Source organism: Vigna radiata, chromosome 7 (assembly GCF_000741045.1).
Source record: "Vigna radiata var. radiata cultivar VC1973A chromosome 7, Vradiata_ver6, whole genome shotgun sequence".
NCBI classification, from domain to species: domain Eukaryota; kingdom Viridiplantae; phylum Streptophyta; class Magnoliopsida; order Fabales; family Fabaceae; genus Vigna; species Vigna radiata.
In genome coordinates, this window is record NC_028357.1 from 39166707 (window position 1) to 39184546 (window position 17840).

Sequence of the window (17840 nt, forward strand, 5' to 3'; positions counted from 1 at the left end):
TATGTGTATATAAATTTATGATTATTTGATGTGGAACTTTGTTTGTATTCCAATACAAACAACTAAATTTTCTAAGCACATATATACCAAATCATTGAAGACACACTGGCACCAAAAAAAAAATAAACTTTCTCAAACAAACATGACACAATTGCCTTTACTTAGATGGTGGGAACTTCAAAAGCATAAACAAATGTCAACAGGAGGATACATACAAATTTGTATAGATTTTTATTATAGTTAAAATGAAGGAACATAATGAAATTAACAATTGAAAAAGGTCACTTTCTTGGTGGTGTAAGGTGTTGGCATTATGCTAATTGCTGAATAGTAGTGCGTTGTATTCCACTCTGAAACACTTCACCATATTCAATTCCTCATTTCTTCACACCATAAAAGTGGCAAACACACAATTTCAAACCACCTTTTTCTCAAACCCTAAAAATAAAACTTGCAGACAAGAGATGATGGAGAATCTTCTTTGTTTGTGAAATCAAAGAGAATCTCAATCGTTAGCAATTAAAGGTAAATGAAAAAAAAAATATTTTGATACAAATTTTCTTTATAATATTTTAACATAATATCTGTTTCATTTTTTTTTATCAATTTTGTTATTATACTATCGTAATCTAAATCTAATGAAACAATGACACTTGTGTCATATCAAAATGTTATAAAATAATTTGTATTAACATATCATTAACCAAGATAATATAATTAACCAAGATAATAAAATAATGAGAAACTTATCCAGTAATTGTATCTTAATATAGATTGAAGGATCTAAGAAATACGAACTGTCAAAGTATCTACTTGTATAAATTACCTGAAAACCTATATATAAATGTCATCAATGCTGCTAATGGTAACACTAACTCAGGAACTTCATAACTATCAAATTATTATTCGCCTTTGATAACACGTGCTTATATCAATGCATGCTGCTTTCATCGATCTCCAACATTTGTCTTTAAGGTTGTCAAATTCGAGAGTTTACGTAAACTCGTGAGAATCTAGTAAATTTGACTCTTAAACTTATAAAAGTTTACTTTGTATAAAAAATAATAATATAAATAACATCCTAATTCAAATAAGATAACAAAATTATATAAATTGAAATACATAAATTCATAGAAATATTGTTCATAAAAATATAATGTAAAACATAAATTGAAATGTCAAAGTCTTTATGCCTAATCCTCTAATCCTCTAATAATGGCATCATCATCTCCATCATCATCCTCGTCTAACTCTTCCTCTGATGAATGTTGTGCATTATCATTGTTCTCAAATGTTATGTTATGAAGATCAAGAGTATCTAGAGCAAGATTTGTTGTTGCTCCATCTAAGTGAACATTTTCACCATCAGTTTCACCTTCAACTTCATCAATCTCAACAACATCATTTGTCTCTTCAGCTATCCATTCATCATCCGATTCAATGTCATCAAATGGAAGAGCTACATTTTTCAAACGAGTTCACTACCGAGTTAACGAGACCACCTTGACTAGAAACTCAAACTCATCCAAGTTAACGAGTTAACTCGTGAGTTCAATAACCATATTTGTCTCAACTAACAACTGTTAACACGAGCCATTATGAAGTACATAATAATTAATTAAACCGAGACAGTGAAAGGTGTTGTTTTCAAAAGCTTTAACATAAAGCGACTAATTGTTGACTTTTGAATCTAATATACTTTCTTTCTTAAATTTTACACTATTAATAACGAAATTCTTTCCTTCTTTTATTTTAGTTAATGTTCATTTCGAAATATGGATTTGATGCATAGTGATTAGGTTGATTTAAAAGAACTTAAATATAAAATTTGTGTTATTTCTTTTAAAGAAATTGAAGATGAAAATAAAATTTGTAAATAATTTAATGAATGTAATAAAATAGCGTTAAAATTGGATATGCAGATCACTTTCACCTGTTTAAGCTCGCTCTTCATGAACACTTTCTGTAGGAATAAGAATGTGTTTGCATAGGGTCTAATTTAAATGAATTTTAATATTGCTCATGCTAAATTAAGATTAAATGGATCACAAATACACACGGAGACATTTTAGTATTCATTTATCTCACAACGTTTTATTTAATTTATTAAATAACTAGTAAAAATGTGTTTATTTTTAATAATAATTATAAAAAAATATAAATAATTTTTTTATTCTAGTTTTTATTTAACTTTTTATAAATATTTATTTTAATTTAAAAAGATTATTAAAAAAAATAATTAAATTTTATAAGTAAAATTGATAAAATAACTATTTTAGTTTTTAAAATGTTACTTTTTAAAAGATAAAGTTAAAAAAGCATATATACACAAAAAAGATGAATATATCTTTATATAATGATGATATGAATACATAAAAAAAATATTAAATTTTGAGTTAAATTTAACTTGGTAACACGAAAAATTAACACGAATGTTTTTTCAAAAAATTTAAATCCACACTCTAAATGCGAGTTACTCGATAAATCTTTTGCTTAAATTTATTATTTACACTTTCATCCTCAAGTAAAATTTCAATCACTTTATGTAAATGTATTTATTGTGATATAAAAGTGTAAGAGATAAAATAGGATATCACGTAAATATCTTATAAAAGATATTTTTTTATTATATTTTTAATTTCTTCATAACAAAATCGTAAAGGTCATGCTCTCCCTATACAATGCAGGGACAGCTTTGTTTTTTTTTTTTGTTATAACTATTTATGTATTTTACTTTAATATTTTATTATTAAAAATTATTAAGTGATTATTAAGAAATATTGTGATAAAAAATACATTTTTACCAAAAGAAAAATTATGTAATGACAACTGTTTAAGAATAATTTTAAATACTAGAAAAGGAAAAGAGAAAATTAACGACTACAAAGCAATTAATATATGAACAGTAAGAAATATAGATTATTAACACTTATAAGTCATTATTTTCACATTATTTTCATAGTTTAAAATATTGTATAAAATTATTTTGTTAATCTTTCGGTAGAGATTTGTAGGATTGGGAGACTAACATTTCTGATGTGTTTTTATTGTTTTTTAATATTTTGAGGTTTTTTGTTCTGCTCGCTTGATACTTTGAGTTCTTTATTCCACTTGCTTGTACTCTTGGCCAAGGGGAAATATACCTGTAATAACACTTCGACGCTCAAATCAAGTGTTTGTTGAAAGAGTTTTTATTCACAAATGAATGTTTAGTATTTGTTATGAATTTATCGCAATTGAGTATTGTAGATCTAATGGAATGTATCTAGCTTTTGTCCTTGACCTTTTATTTATAAGTATGGATTTTAGACTTAGCACAAATCCAATAAAATGAAAACAAACATACATTTAGATTCAGTTAGTTGTATGTAAAGTGTTGTCAATATGAATATCCTGAATAATTCTATTATTATTTACTAGATTATTGATCCAACGCGTTAGCCTTGTTACGACCCAATAAAAACTATTGAATATGTTGTTTAATTACGACCCATTGTAGACATAATGTTTTATTGGACCGATCGGCTCAATTCTCCAACCACTCGGCTCATATCACGTATCATACAATTAATTTTGCACAAAAGATAATTTTGGGAAGCTATTCAAATACTAAAGAGCAAGCTTATTGGAGGACAAGTTTTTCCTTTATTTACAACATTGCAAACACAAAGGAGGGAAATACTTCGTGCCCACTAAAAGGACAAAAGATAAATCTCTACGTACAAGCATGGCCGTAGCTAAAACCAGTTTCAAGGAAAACTTGTACAAAATTTGGTTTTAGGAAAAAAAATTCTGGTGATAGAGAAAAAATAATGAGAAAAGAGGAACTCGGAGGAAAAGAAAAGAAAGAAAAAAGATAAATATAAAAAATAACGTGACAGAAAGAGTTATATGTATAGTAAATTAATAACCCTTTAATAAATGTTTAAAAGAGGATATGAAAGATAACAAAGCACTAATAAATTATTTATGCAATTTTACACAAAATTCAACAAGTTCATTATCCTACTTATATTTAAATTTGAGTTTTGTTTCCATTATTTTAATTATTAATGATATAAATAACACCGTGGATAGATTTAAGATTTGTGTGATATGGTTGTAATTAACATTGTGACTGATAGTAATATGTAAACGCAAGAAAAGTGTCACAACAAGTATACTTTGTTGGGTAGAAGAATCTCTTAAGATTCTTTTCTACCTACCTCTTCGTTGCTTTGTCACGGTAGAACTATCACACATCAAACATTATAACACCAACAATAGCAATTTTTACAGTTTTAAACAGTCAAAAATTTATTTCTACTTACTAAAAACTAAGAACAATTGTTGAAAATTTTTTAACCTTCACGTTGAAAGTAAATGTCATGGGAAGAACTACAGTAAATCACTTAAAAAAAATAAAAAAGATCGCACTAAACATAAAAAAAATAGGATATAAAACTACAGGTAACATTTTGAAAATGTTAACCAGAATTGCGATTAAAATAGTTGGCTCCTTTTAGTTTTCTAACTTTGATAGGTCATTCTACTCAAACTCAACTCTAGTTGGCTATATATACCATCCAAACATTCTAAATATATAATAATAGGTTTTATACGATTTGGTAAGAATTTACTAGACCACCAATATACCATTCAAACAATATTCAACAAATAAAGGAGTCAGAGTTTACAAACTTTAGATGAATAGAAGAAGCTGTGGTTAAAAAATAGCTTCTCAATTAGTATGGAAGCCTTTTATATTTATATGATTTAGAAACTAAATTGATTCATATTATTTTGTTGGGGTGAGCCTAACGATCCCAACAAACTAAGAGGACACTGAATGTACAGTCGATCTCACCCTCGCAGGATAGCAGGATAGCAGGCCAGCAGAAGACATAAATACCCCTTCCAAAAATTAATTTTAAAAAGTTACCCCCAAATAATTAATAATTAATGAAAATTATTATAATAAGGAAAGAATGAATAATTAATTTCTGCAGATCTTTAGCTTCTTAATTGCTTGGTCAGACTTCCCTGAGCTAGCAACTCTAGAGCGCATCATCTTTTGATTGTTGTTAGAAGGTACTTCACCATCCTAGGGGAACATCATCGACAAATTAGATAATGTGAAATTTTAATTTAGCTTATGTTCAAAACAAAGACCCGGAAAATAAGTAATTAGAGTGTCAATATATTATACCTTAGCACCACACACTGACACGGGTACAGTTGGTCTGATGTTTGCTTGTTTACCAAGTTCAATTTGCACTGAGATGCTAGCCTGTGACAGATCCACCCCTGAACTTTGCAGTGCATGTGTAAGCGTATGCAGCAACCTGTTCAAGTGTAATACATTTAGTATATTACAACCATAAAAATGTTTTCTCAAATTATCTGGACTAGTTTCTAATGTTGCATAGCTAATTGTTTGAATGGAACAGAGCAACACTATATACCATCATTGCACAAGACAATTGATCTATCTCCATAACACGTGCCACATCTGCGTTTCCTTTACATGAATGCTTACTAGAGAATAGATCAATTTTTTATGTCCAACAGACCAACATAATTTCAAAATGGTATAGCGATTTCAAAACTACTTTTTATTATACACAAACAATTAAACATAATATAAATACTCACCCTTTTGAGTACACACTTGATATGCTAATTGCACCACCTTCAATAGCGAGCTCTTTCTCTTTCAGCTTTTCACTGGTAGCCGCCATGGTCTGACACTCCACTGAAGGTTGATATTTGTTCTCGGCATCAGAAACCGGTATATGTGCGATCTGAGACACTACTCCACCTGGACCACCCATTTGGGCTGGAGGGAAGAAATTTAGCTGTGAAGAAATAGGAATTGGAAAAGCCTTGTTCACTATTCCGGCCTGATGGTCCATTGTCTTGGAGGTAGTTGCTGTACTAAAGCCAGATTCTACATTCTGGGTACTCCCAGGAATTGTTGGGGAGATGCTAATATTTTTCTCCTCATTCTTTGAAGAAAAAAGCAGTACTGGAGATGGACTTGACCCATTATCAGTGCCACGATGTTGGAAGTTTTCTGCTGGCTTGTCATTATTTCTCTGCTATAAAATTAAAAAAATATATATATAGAAAAATAAGTTTTTGGATGGTTCGCAATCGTTATTATATTTCTAAAGTCAAATCCTTTGCAACATGCTATTGATACTAATGAATGAACCCAACAAACATATGCGATTTAAATGATGGGAAATAGTAAATATCTCAAGGAAGATAAAGTTTTATTCCTTTAAATCCTGCGCAGCTTATGATAGGTATATATGGTATTTACCCATGGCATCAATTTTTCTTGCTCGTTACTCCACCCTTGAAATGAACCTTCATACTTGTGCACCTTCTCTTGTAAAAAATGAATATACTCAATGACCTAAAAATATCTCAGATTTAGCACTGATCAGAAATATTGTAAACTTATATAAGATAACAACTGTTGTCTCATATGAATGTACCTCTAATAAAAAAGATGCTTTGTCCCTCTTTTGGTCACTGTGTGGAATAAGCTCTCTTAGCATTTGGAATCTGCATAATTAATTCAAATGTTCTGTCAGAAGACTATGAACACCGTAAGGAAATTTGCTTTTTAACCATGTTAGTTTATGTTCAGTTCATAAATAATAAAGTAAAAAGGAGAGTTCCTTTAAGCCTGCATTGTTAGGGAACACATGCCTGTCATTAATTTTACTCCTTCTCCGCTGTTCTGTTGCAGAGTGTTTTGATCTTGGCGTATTTGGTTTTTGATCGGTACTCTTACCATCCACTTTCACCCTCAGCTCTGTCGTAAATAATCGAACAAATTAACTTGGTCAGAAATTTTTAAATAAATGACTTTTAGGATATAATTACATAAATAAGAATTACAAAGTGGTTGTTGTGCACAAAAGTTTCTCCTTACTCCCTCTTTACATTAAATTAAATACAAAAGCATGACACAGAAAGAATAATCATCAAAGAGTAAAAGATATAGTTGATGCGAAGCATCACTGGAATGCATCGCATCACAAACTTCGACTTGTTTTGGCTTTTGAGATTCCTTTCTGAAGTCTCTTCCAAATTCTGCTTGAATAAAGAGAAGTGTACGATATTTTATTTATAAGAAACTTCTTCTAACACATTTTCTATTATTAGCTATAATTTATTAAGAGCTATAAAAATTATAAATAAAGAATGAGAGTCACAAATTTATGTTTTTTCATATTTTTATGCAACATAGAGAGAGAGGTAAAGAAGATAAAAAAATGTGAGATAAAATTATATATATATATATATATATATATATATATATATTAAAAAAGATACTATTAAAAAATATTATAAAAATGATGAATAAATAATACGTTTTTAAAATTAGAGAATAATAAGAACTGTTCGATTAGTTACTTATCCATTCACAGTAATACATTTAAAATTAATTAATTCCTGAAATTTAAAACAAAAATGCCCCATTTGTGTGGAAAACCCAATATCTAGTTACAACATTACAGCTAAAAGGAGAAATCTAACATGAAAATTATTTAGCAACCTGAGCATATTGCATGAAATGTGTACGGTCAATGGGTATGGTGCACCTTTCTCAAGAATGGAATGTTAAAAGTTACCTCTTTGGTTATTGGAAGGTTCTTTCTTGAGAAAAAATGTTTCTTCGTTCTCCAGCACTTCATCCTGGGCACTATCCCTTGCGGACTTCATCATTTCCATAAAACTCTGGTTCTTCTGCCCAGTTGTCCTGTTCATCAATTGCACAAATACAACATAAACATTAATAAAATTAAGAAGACAAAAAAAGGATTATAAATATGGTATAAATATGGAAGTGGTGACAGAGAGAGAGACTGACTGAGATGAAGAGCGAGAGCTGAAGCTGTCGTGACGATTGGTACAAAACGACTGTGAGGTCCGCTCCGTTGATGTCCACTGCCCTAGCTTTGTAGCCGCACACTCTGTCATATATGAAAACCGTTAGACGTACCAATTATAGACAAACTAGATATATGTATATACTGCAATTCATATTTGACACTGTCATTATATCTACTGTTTTCTTATTGCCGAATACCGATAGACAAACACTGAATTTGGTCTGGCTAACTAGTCCACAACGCTGCTTCGGTCTATCTATGACATTACATGTAGATCTTAAATGAATCAGCATGTTAGATCATGTTATTAAACCTAAAAAAATTGTTAAATGAATCAGCATGTAGATCATGTTATTAAACCTAAAAATATTGTTAAATGAATCAACCGACACATTATTTATAAGTTGAATTATTTTTCACCTTGATAATCCTATAAAAAAATATTTGAACAAATGTTTTTCATAAAATCTTTTAAATTGTACGAACATAATTTCATATTGAAGATATCTGACTTTTTCCATCTACTGGTTAAATTTCTCAGCAACTATATTAAGATTATTTTATCTTTCACTGTGAACAGAAAGGTAAGAAATTCACATGAACAACCGAAATTGACAATTATATTAGTTGACATAATCAGATTATTTCTTCTGCCCGTGACTCAATTTTTATGAAATAATGGAACAAATTTACAACATGAAGAACACTTTTATTATTATTTGTGGAGAATAATTATATGAATCATCGAATACGTTACAAGTAAAATAAAGATATCTTGTAATTAAAAATATAAATTAATCAATTTAATATGTGTGTGTGTGTTATTAATAATAGTTGCATATTTCATTATATTAAATTGAATGAAATCAGGGTGTAACATGTTTAAAATAAATAAAAAAGATAAATAACCAATTTATTCCTTAAATATGTAAGGCTGGATTGATTTAGATATTAATAAAATGAGAATATAATACTATTTATAAGTTCCTAAAATACTCAAACTGGTTCATAATCTCTAATGAATTGTCGAATTAGTCTTTTAATAGCAAAATATTTTAATAGCCTTCGGTTTACTGTTAAGTTATTGAATAAAAACATATTTTAACAGTAAAATAGTCCTATAAAACTTAACAATAGGACATAATTTCAGGAAATTTATCTGATAACTATTTTCTTTCTCTCAATAATAAAATTAAAAGTGTCTTGGACCAGGTCATTTAATTAAAACGGGAATAACTAAAATCAGCAGTCGTCAATTTATTTATTGAGACTCCAGATTTAAAACTTAACAAAATCTTAAGATTCATTAAATTAAAAGTGTATTTATCCAAAAAGGAAAATTATAGATAACTCGATACAATGTGTCAACTTTTAAAATAAAATGAAATTAAAATCGGAAAAGATATTTGGAATGAATAACAAAATTAAAGCAAAAGTAATTATTTAAAGCAAAAAGGGACTTGAGTTAACAATGATGAAAATCACTTTTAAATAATTGTAAAATGAGGGTACTGATTTACTATGGAATGATAGATTTTAACAAGTAAACTATGTTTAACACTGGAATTTTCGGCAAGTGGGTAGAGTATATATAGTATTTCAACAAACATTAAGGATACAGTATTATTTTTTTTTTCAAAAAGAAAATACACAACAAGCTTCAATTTGAAATTAATTAAACATCAACTCTTTATTTATGTTAAATTGCGATTATTTTTGTTTTGTTTTAACAAAATTTTGTAACTTTTTTGTTTCAAATATTTTTTTCCTCTATATTTGTTTAGATAATGTTTTAATTGATGACATAAAATAATTTAGATCAGGGTTTCGACACTAAAATAAAATTAAAAAATATTAGAATAAAAAATTTAAAAATAAAAAATAAAATTCAGTAATTTCTCATGAAAAAAATAATTTAGTCTTATTCAATGAAATAATAAAATATAAGAAATATAAATTCGATTTCGTAGTGCGGAAATAGGAAAATAATTGTGATTGCTTGACCTTGTTTTGATTTAGGTCTATAAAGGTTTTAGGAAAAACTCCATGAAAAATGTAGGAAATTGGTGGGACAAAATATTTAATAAACATTTATTCAATAAATTACCATGATAGGTAGGCACTTTATCTAGGAAATTTATTGAATAAGATGAAAAGTATTTTTACATTAACAAACGAAAAAAAAAATATTAATAATAAATTAAAAAAAACTTACAAATGTCATTTATTTATTTATTTTATAAATTACAATAAATTGGATGAAGTTTTTCCTAGGTAGAGAAAAAAAAAAAAAAAGAGGGAGAGAGAAAGAGAGAAAATTTATGGTTTACCTCCAGTAGAGGGTCTGTCGCCCGAATTATTCTCCTTTCCTGTTTTGCCCCTCTTCCCCGATGAGTCTTCCCACAAAGTGAAACCGCTCGAAGTAGTATACGAACTGCAGTTGGAGTTTTCATCGTTCCTGTCCGTACTAGTTGCCTGACGCGCAAAAAGAGACGTCTCTGCTTTGGGAAGCCTTTGATTATTATTATTATTGTTATTATTAACATACGAAATGTGGTTAATGCTGTAAGTCCCAATTCCTCCAGGTAAGAGGTGCTCAACCGAAGGTCCTGCCTTCTCAACGACCCACGATATTTCATCTGTGGCTTCTTCCTTCGCACTCCCCTTCGTCTCTAGCCGCTCCAGTGGCTGCAGGAAATCATGAGTCTTCAGACAACTCCCTGTATGTTGACAGGTAAAAAACGCGAATAAGATCGATGCAAGTCAACGTAACACAAACCTAATTCATTCGTTTCTCGAAACTTCTCAGCACACTAATCTTATTACAAACCGTTCTGACACAGGAGCAGAAGGCAACAGAACTCCCGTTCTCCTTAACAACAAAATTGAGTTTCAATATCTCACTCAACCGGTACAAAATTCCGATGAAACTAGGGACTACAGAGATCAAAACTGGAAATGAAAGGAAAGAAATAGGAAACTAAATTCCAGAACAGTTCGTGCAATGAATTAAGTAATTAAAAAGATAGAAAGAAGTAATTTATGGCGAAACCTCCGTTGGCTGTCATGACGGTGAGGAAATCTTGAAAAATCGGCAGCGTTTGGAGGAGGGAGATCTAGATCGACGGCGGTGGTGGTCGGACGTGAGCGGATCTGAAATGGTGAAGAAGAGTGGAGGAGGTGAGAGGAGCAACGAAAGGAGAAAGTGAAGGGAAGGTGGAGGGAAAGAGAAGCAGGTACATGCAGTGTGGGTGGAAGGGGAAGAGAAGAGAAGAGAAGAGAAGAGAAGAGAAGAGAAGAGAAGAGATGATAGAGAGGGAAGGGTATGTATGTTTGGGTTGGAGAAAGAAAAAGGGGTGAGAAATACTTACATAGACATCTACCCAATACGTAAGCATTACACACCACCACTCCGTTAATCACAACGCATCAAACTCACACGTGTAACACAACAATAAACACCTACCTTCCTTTCATAAATATCATTACTTCTTCTTTAGTTCACTCCTTAAACTTAATTAACACCACTAAACCTTTTCCATCTTAAATCGGATAATCCTGCCACCACTCCCAGGAATGTTTCAAATGTTTTTGCAGAAATTATGTTATTTTAAAAAAAAAAATTGTGACAGGTGATTAAATACCAAAACGACAAAGGTTTATGAGTTTTGAGTGTAAAAGGTCACGTGAGATAGGAGGGTAACGGGAGCGTTGACACGGGAACAGGAGGTGGTTAAATGAAATTAAGAAAGTGTTAAATAGAGGCCTGTGGTGATGATTAGTGCACAGATCCCTAGCCGGAGTTACTAATTAAACCCCTCAATTTTTTAAGAAACTGGAAATGGATTTACATTTCCTCTGTTTCGTTTTTATCCATAAAAGATGAAAAAGAAAAGAATGAAGACAGAGAAAAGGAACAGAAGATGTTGGTGGTGAGGGAGGAAATCTCACGTGCCGCACCACTCTTCATATGATGGATCTTTTTGCCTGTGCCGTCAAACGCGCCATTTTTCTTTTATTTTTTATTTTTCTTTTAAATCTACCCTTCTCTCCTTTCCATCATATCATGCCTTCTCCTATGCCTCCATGTGCATCATACATACCCACCACACATAACTCTCTACATTTACATCTTTTAATTTCTCAATTTTTATAACAAGTAAAATAATTAACTAAAAGCGCGAACTCACACCGAATCATGGCAATTAACTAGCAACTTTATGATCTGCCTATGAACTCTCTGAGTGTGTTTAGTTAAGAGGATGATCGGAGGAAACTGAATTTGAGAAGATTTGAGGATAATTAAATAAAAGTGGATTTTGAAATAAATTTTTTTAATTTATTATATAAATTAAATCCTACACTAATTTTTATAAACTTTACTTTAAAATTCACTCTTGTTTATCTTCAAATTTCTTCAAATAAACAAAAAAAATTATTCTCAAATTCACTCCATCACTCTCTCCCAATTACTCCAAGTGAAGACATCCTTTATATTGATTTTGATTATTTAAATTGGTGTTGTTTGAAGTATTTACATATAATTTGCGATAAACAGAAAATTTAGAAAGTTGTGACGTTACAGAATTGATTATGCAGAGACATGTGAATTTTGAAGGTTTGTGGTGGGGTTTCTCTTTCCGCGGGCTGGAGCTTCCTCCTAGCTTCTTTGTGTTTTGTTTAATAGTGTTTTACAATAATTGTTTGTTTAAATCGGTTTTAATTAAAGAAAGGAAGGAATATGAATTTATTAGTGAAAGGATTCTTTAGCCTTCCGACAATCATGGCGAGCATTTACAGTGTGATGCAAAGATACAATGGTACAGCTTGGAGTTACGATATCCATGCATCTTTTTATCTTTCTTCTTTCTCTTTTCGGATATATAAATACACACACAACTTATCTTTGCTTCGGACTATACTAATTAATCCATTCCTACAAAGTACAAACACACTCAATTTTCGGACACATGGCAATGCTTTTTTGCCGTCAAATATAATACTCCACGCTATCTCATTACACACCTCAAACTTTTATTCCTATTACTTCCCATGCTTTATTATGAGCTTCAACTTTAAAATGTATTAGTGAACATGCATTACCAAATTTGTACTTATTCTCAAATTATGAACGTTATATGATATTCTCAAATCTGTTCATTTGGATCGATAAGTTAAATATCCTTCTTTAAGATAAATTATTTACAATATTAAGAAATCAATGGGTATTTCAGAATATTAGACATATCGAAACAAATCACAATTGAGCTATAAGAGAAATGATTATTTATCATTTGAACCACTTTTTCTTCCACACAAATAGAATTAACAGATCAACGGTTATTTTTTTAAACCACTTTTTCATTATGTTATTCCGATTTAATGATATATCATCATTAGAGTTAATCACTGATTTTATATTTAAAATATTGTTTATTTTAATTTTATCACGATTTTGTCTTTCAAAAATGTTTTAATGTTGAAAAATCTAAGTTTAGATAATCTCACATTGAGTAAAATTACAAAACTCATAAATTCATTAACTTAAGAGTTTTTATTTAAGGTGAAGTTAATCCCTTAATTCATGTTTCATTAGTATTGATAAATCTTCCTCAAAAGAACTATCATTAAGAGAGTTAAGGAAATAATATGTATTCAATTTCAAATTATTGATTGTATAGGAACAATTTAAGTAATTTGAAAGAAAATGTTTTAGTATTTCTAAACAAACACTTTTTACTTAGTGATTTTATAATAAATGTTTAAAAAATATTAATAATCTCAGAGTTAGTATCATAATAAAATTTGTTGGACCTCTCATGTCAATTACGATCAAATTTTATCAAATCCATAAATTTGTTGTTTCACGCCTCATTAGTACTTTTGGAAATCATACATCAATTAAAAATATAGTTAAATTACATTATATAAGTATTGTATATCTCACTTTGTATGTTAGATAATATTTATAAAAAAAGTAATTATTAATGCAAAATAAGTATATTAGATCGATTTTAGAGTGCATATTAGATTTCGCAATCGATCTAATATACGCTAATGTAATATGTCGAAAACATATTAGATTGGTTGTACAACTGATATATAATACATAATCATGTTAGATTGATTTATAAACCAACTAATATAATAAAAAACATTTTTGAAAGTGACCATACGTGAAGGAGAGACTCTTCTTCTAGAAGTTGACCATGTAAAGGTGCAAAGAAAAGAACTATGAACCACCAAAAACCATCGACACACCACCACAGACCAACGCCAACCAACCGTCTAGTGAACCACCATGAAGAACATTGCACCCAACACAAAACATTGTGGATGTTCAATACACTTAGTTGACTAGGAGACTTCGCAAAACACCATGTAGACTAGTGACGTCATGATTATGTGTTTGTTTGCAGAAGAGATAAGAAAAACAACAAACACCAAGAAGAGACACTATGAAAAGAGCTTTCTCAAGACACAAAAACCACATACATGAGAAAATGAAGGGGGAAACATTAACTTGTTGTATCGATTGTTGAAGAGTGACTTGGAAGAAAAGAATTTTGTTAAAGTGCGATACGACATTGGCAGGACACAATAGTAATATTGGTGAGTGGCCTGAAAAAACTAAAAACTTCATTGTTTTTTGATAGAAAAAAGAAGAAGAAGCATTGAAAATGTAAGAGACAAAGTTTGAAAAGTGAAAAGATTTTCAACTTCATAATGAAATAACATAGTAGATCAATTGTTTCTTTAACTAGTATAATATTTATTTATTAAGTCAGTTTTTCTATAATCAATTTATTATATACATATTAAATCGATTCTCTCTATAACTAATTTAAATACTTTACAACATTTATAAAATTTTCATTACATCTTGAATTAAATTTGTTTTGTTATAATCAATTTTATATATTTTTTAATACCATCATTTTTCACTTGTAGATATAAAATAATAAAATTTAATTTTGATATATATTGCTATATATTCTGATAATTTATACATGATAAAAATATGATAATTAATGGTATATTTATTATTTTATTGTGGAATATTAGTAATATAATTTTATCAAAAATATTATAGAAGAAATATAGTGTAGAGCAAATAAGATTTATTAATAGGATGAAAATATGAATTAGGTTGATATTATAGCGAAAATTATATATTAAAGAAAAAGGAAGAATGTAGGGTGAAAAAGTGATGAGCGGTGATATGGTTAGGTGTGGGTGGGGTAAGCGATGGAAGGGGGATGGAGGCCACGTGAGGTGATCGAAACTCACGTGCATAAAAACAAAAGGAGTATGCAAAACACAACACAACACTGCATAACCTTACATAACCTAACTCAACTTGTATTACCTCCCATAAATCATATGATATGTGCACTGCAGAAGATCACACACACCAACTCTACTCTCTCTCCATAGGCCCACTTATGTAATGGGGTCCCCCACTTTATCACTCACGCATTCCACTGCCCTCCCATATTATCTTCATTTTCATTTTCTATTTCCAAACTTTCTTATTTTTAAAATAATATTGTTTATGTAGACGAGGATTACTCCTGCTCAACTCTTTTATCTGGACGAATATATATTTCTTTATCAACTCTTTTATCTGGATGAATAAATGTTTCTTTATCTGTTTTAGGTGATCGATTAGTTTAAGGAAGGAACCTGTAAAAGATATTCTTTCTAAGTCAAAATTTTTTTCTACAAGTCGAAAGCAATTAAATTATAGAAAAGTGTCAATTAACTTCAAATTAAACCTTTATTAATAGAACTTAACATAATCAAACATTAATGATCATTAATATCAACATTAACCATTCATCAATAACAAACTTTCGTATCCGATCGGTTGCGTTTCTGCATCCAGCTGCTCGGTCCATTGGACTCAACATGTAGTCATACTTGATTGGCCGACTCTCAGCCTATAGTTACAAATATTATTTTATCATTAATAATCAATGTATTTGTCTAATTTCGGTATATACCAAGTGATTAAGGTATAATGTTGGTTTTGCTTAATTGTATTTTTTACGTATAGTATGACGAAAGAGATTGTTGTTTAGAAAAGAAGATTAAAATAGAAAAAGATTCTGATGCGTGAAGACAGCGTACAAGGTTCATGCACGGAGTCGCAACTCAACATAAAATAAAATTAATATCATAAAAATATTGCTTAAAGCTCCTTATCGGCATCGGAGTTACAATTATTGTTTCAGTGATATTTTATTAAATTGATGAAGAAATGAAAGCAAAATGTAAAAGATGGATCGAAGCCTATTCAGTGACCACAACTTTTTTCATACAGAATAACAAAAGTACCATTAAATAAATATATTTTCATTAGAGAATGAATTGCACAGTCGTACTTCAAAAAACGGAAAGCAGAAATAAAATATACAACCAAGAACGTGACACTCTAATTCTGTAGTGCAATGCACTTTTTCAAGTACTAATTCATTTACTTTTTTTCTACAATATTGCCTATAAAGATGATCTCAATCATTAGTTATGTTTTTCATATTTAAGTAACACAGAAGATAGATCAACACGGAAATGCAAAACATAAAAAGATAATTATATGCATAGAATAGATTAGTATGATTATTAAAAAAAAAAAAATATTGTCTCACCACATGTTAACATAAGCAATGAAATAATTATGAAAATTTTAAGCAGAGTTAATTTTGGTGAAAAAATAATTTAATATTGATGGCATGTGCTGGCTGAGAAGGTGGTGACATTCCTCTGTTAAGGAATCAGTTTAGGGATCAGTTAACAAATCCATTTTAATTAAGGTGATTTAATTATTACGAACTCATCCCCTCCACTCATGATCCTAATAGAGACATTCTTGCTATAATAATCTAATTACAGAGTCGTCGAAGCACACTTCTATAGTTTTTTTATTTTTTTTTTATTTTTTTAATTTTAATTTATGTTGGGTGTGAGTGTGTTTTGGAATCAGATGAAATGAATATTTAATTAATAAAAAAGTCGTAATTAGCTGTGTGTATGAGTTATGGGTTAAGTTAAGCCAACCGGAATGGAATAGAAAAGCATATCGGGTTCCTGCACGTCTTAATTGAAGGGACACGTGTCAAATTCTCCGGAAGACCCGCACCCCATCACGTGATTAAAATGTATGCACACTTTCTCTCTTCACGTGGCCAACTCATCTATCATAGTTGGTGGCTCCACCATATTTATTTACGTTAATTAATTAATTAATTAATTAATTAATCTAGAAACTTAATCCCTTATGCATATGTATGTATGGTTGGTGTGTATTGTATAATTTAAGCGAAAAGGAGCACACGGCTCACATGAAGTTTGGTTATGGTTTATGTGTATCATAATTAGATAGTAGTCAGATTTGTACTTGAAATGGTGGTTCAATCAATCTGAAAATGGTAGAAATGTACTGAAATGAAATTCATGAGAAGGAGTAGGTGCATTTAAAATAAAATTCCTAATATTGTGTTGGTGAAGAAGAATGAGAAAGGAGTTGAAACGCTGAGTTACTTTTGTAGAATGTTCAACGTTTGTACTGGCATCATGTTGCAGAGTATGTGATACATCAAGTGACTCTTCAACTACTTCTACTTTAGCTTTTTCTGATGCAAGCGTGCGTCATTTCACTCACTTTCATCAAAATCAAATAGTTTAAACCTTTTTTATGATTAATAGAGATTAATTAAAAATTAAAAATTAAAATGAGAGAGTGAGAGAGAAGAAGGGAAGAGTAGTTTGTTGTTAGAAATAGGGGAGCACGGTTGAGAGAGCACGTGAAGAAGCAGTAAGTCACGTGCGATGATCCCCTGCCGTTGGTCTACCCCGCGTGCGGTGGGGACCATCTATGTATGGAGTTTGATGAAATCAGCTTTAACCGCCGTTGGGTGTTTAGTTACCTGGGTGATGGGTGATGGA

At 30.1% G+C, this 17840-nt stretch overlaps 1 protein-coding gene across 2 annotated transcripts; it reads right to left on the reverse strand.

Annotated features, from left to right (window-relative positions):
• Positions 1–4610: 4610 nt before the first annotated feature.
• Positions 4611–11244, reverse strand: LOC106769409 (transcription factor BIM1). 2 transcript variants are annotated; one of them, XM_014655020.2, is made up of 10 exons: positions 10945–11244; positions 10223–10612; positions 7871–7973; positions 7632–7759; positions 6703–6808; positions 6486–6555; positions 6308–6403; positions 5635–6077; positions 5189–5324; positions 4611–5083 (listed from the first exon to the last, which is right to left on the reverse strand). In XM_014655020.2, the coding sequence occupies exons 1-10, from the start codon at positions 10958–10960 to the stop codon at positions 4976–4978; spliced, it is 1596 nt and encodes a 531-aa protein (XP_014510506.1). In that variant the 5' UTR covers positions 10961–11244; the 3' UTR covers positions 4611–4975. The 2 variants fall into 2 exon arrangements, with proteins under 2 accessions (XP_014510506.1, XP_014510505.1); XM_014655019.2 differs by having other exon boundaries at positions 5635–6080.
• Positions 11245–17840: the final 6596 nt, after the last annotated feature.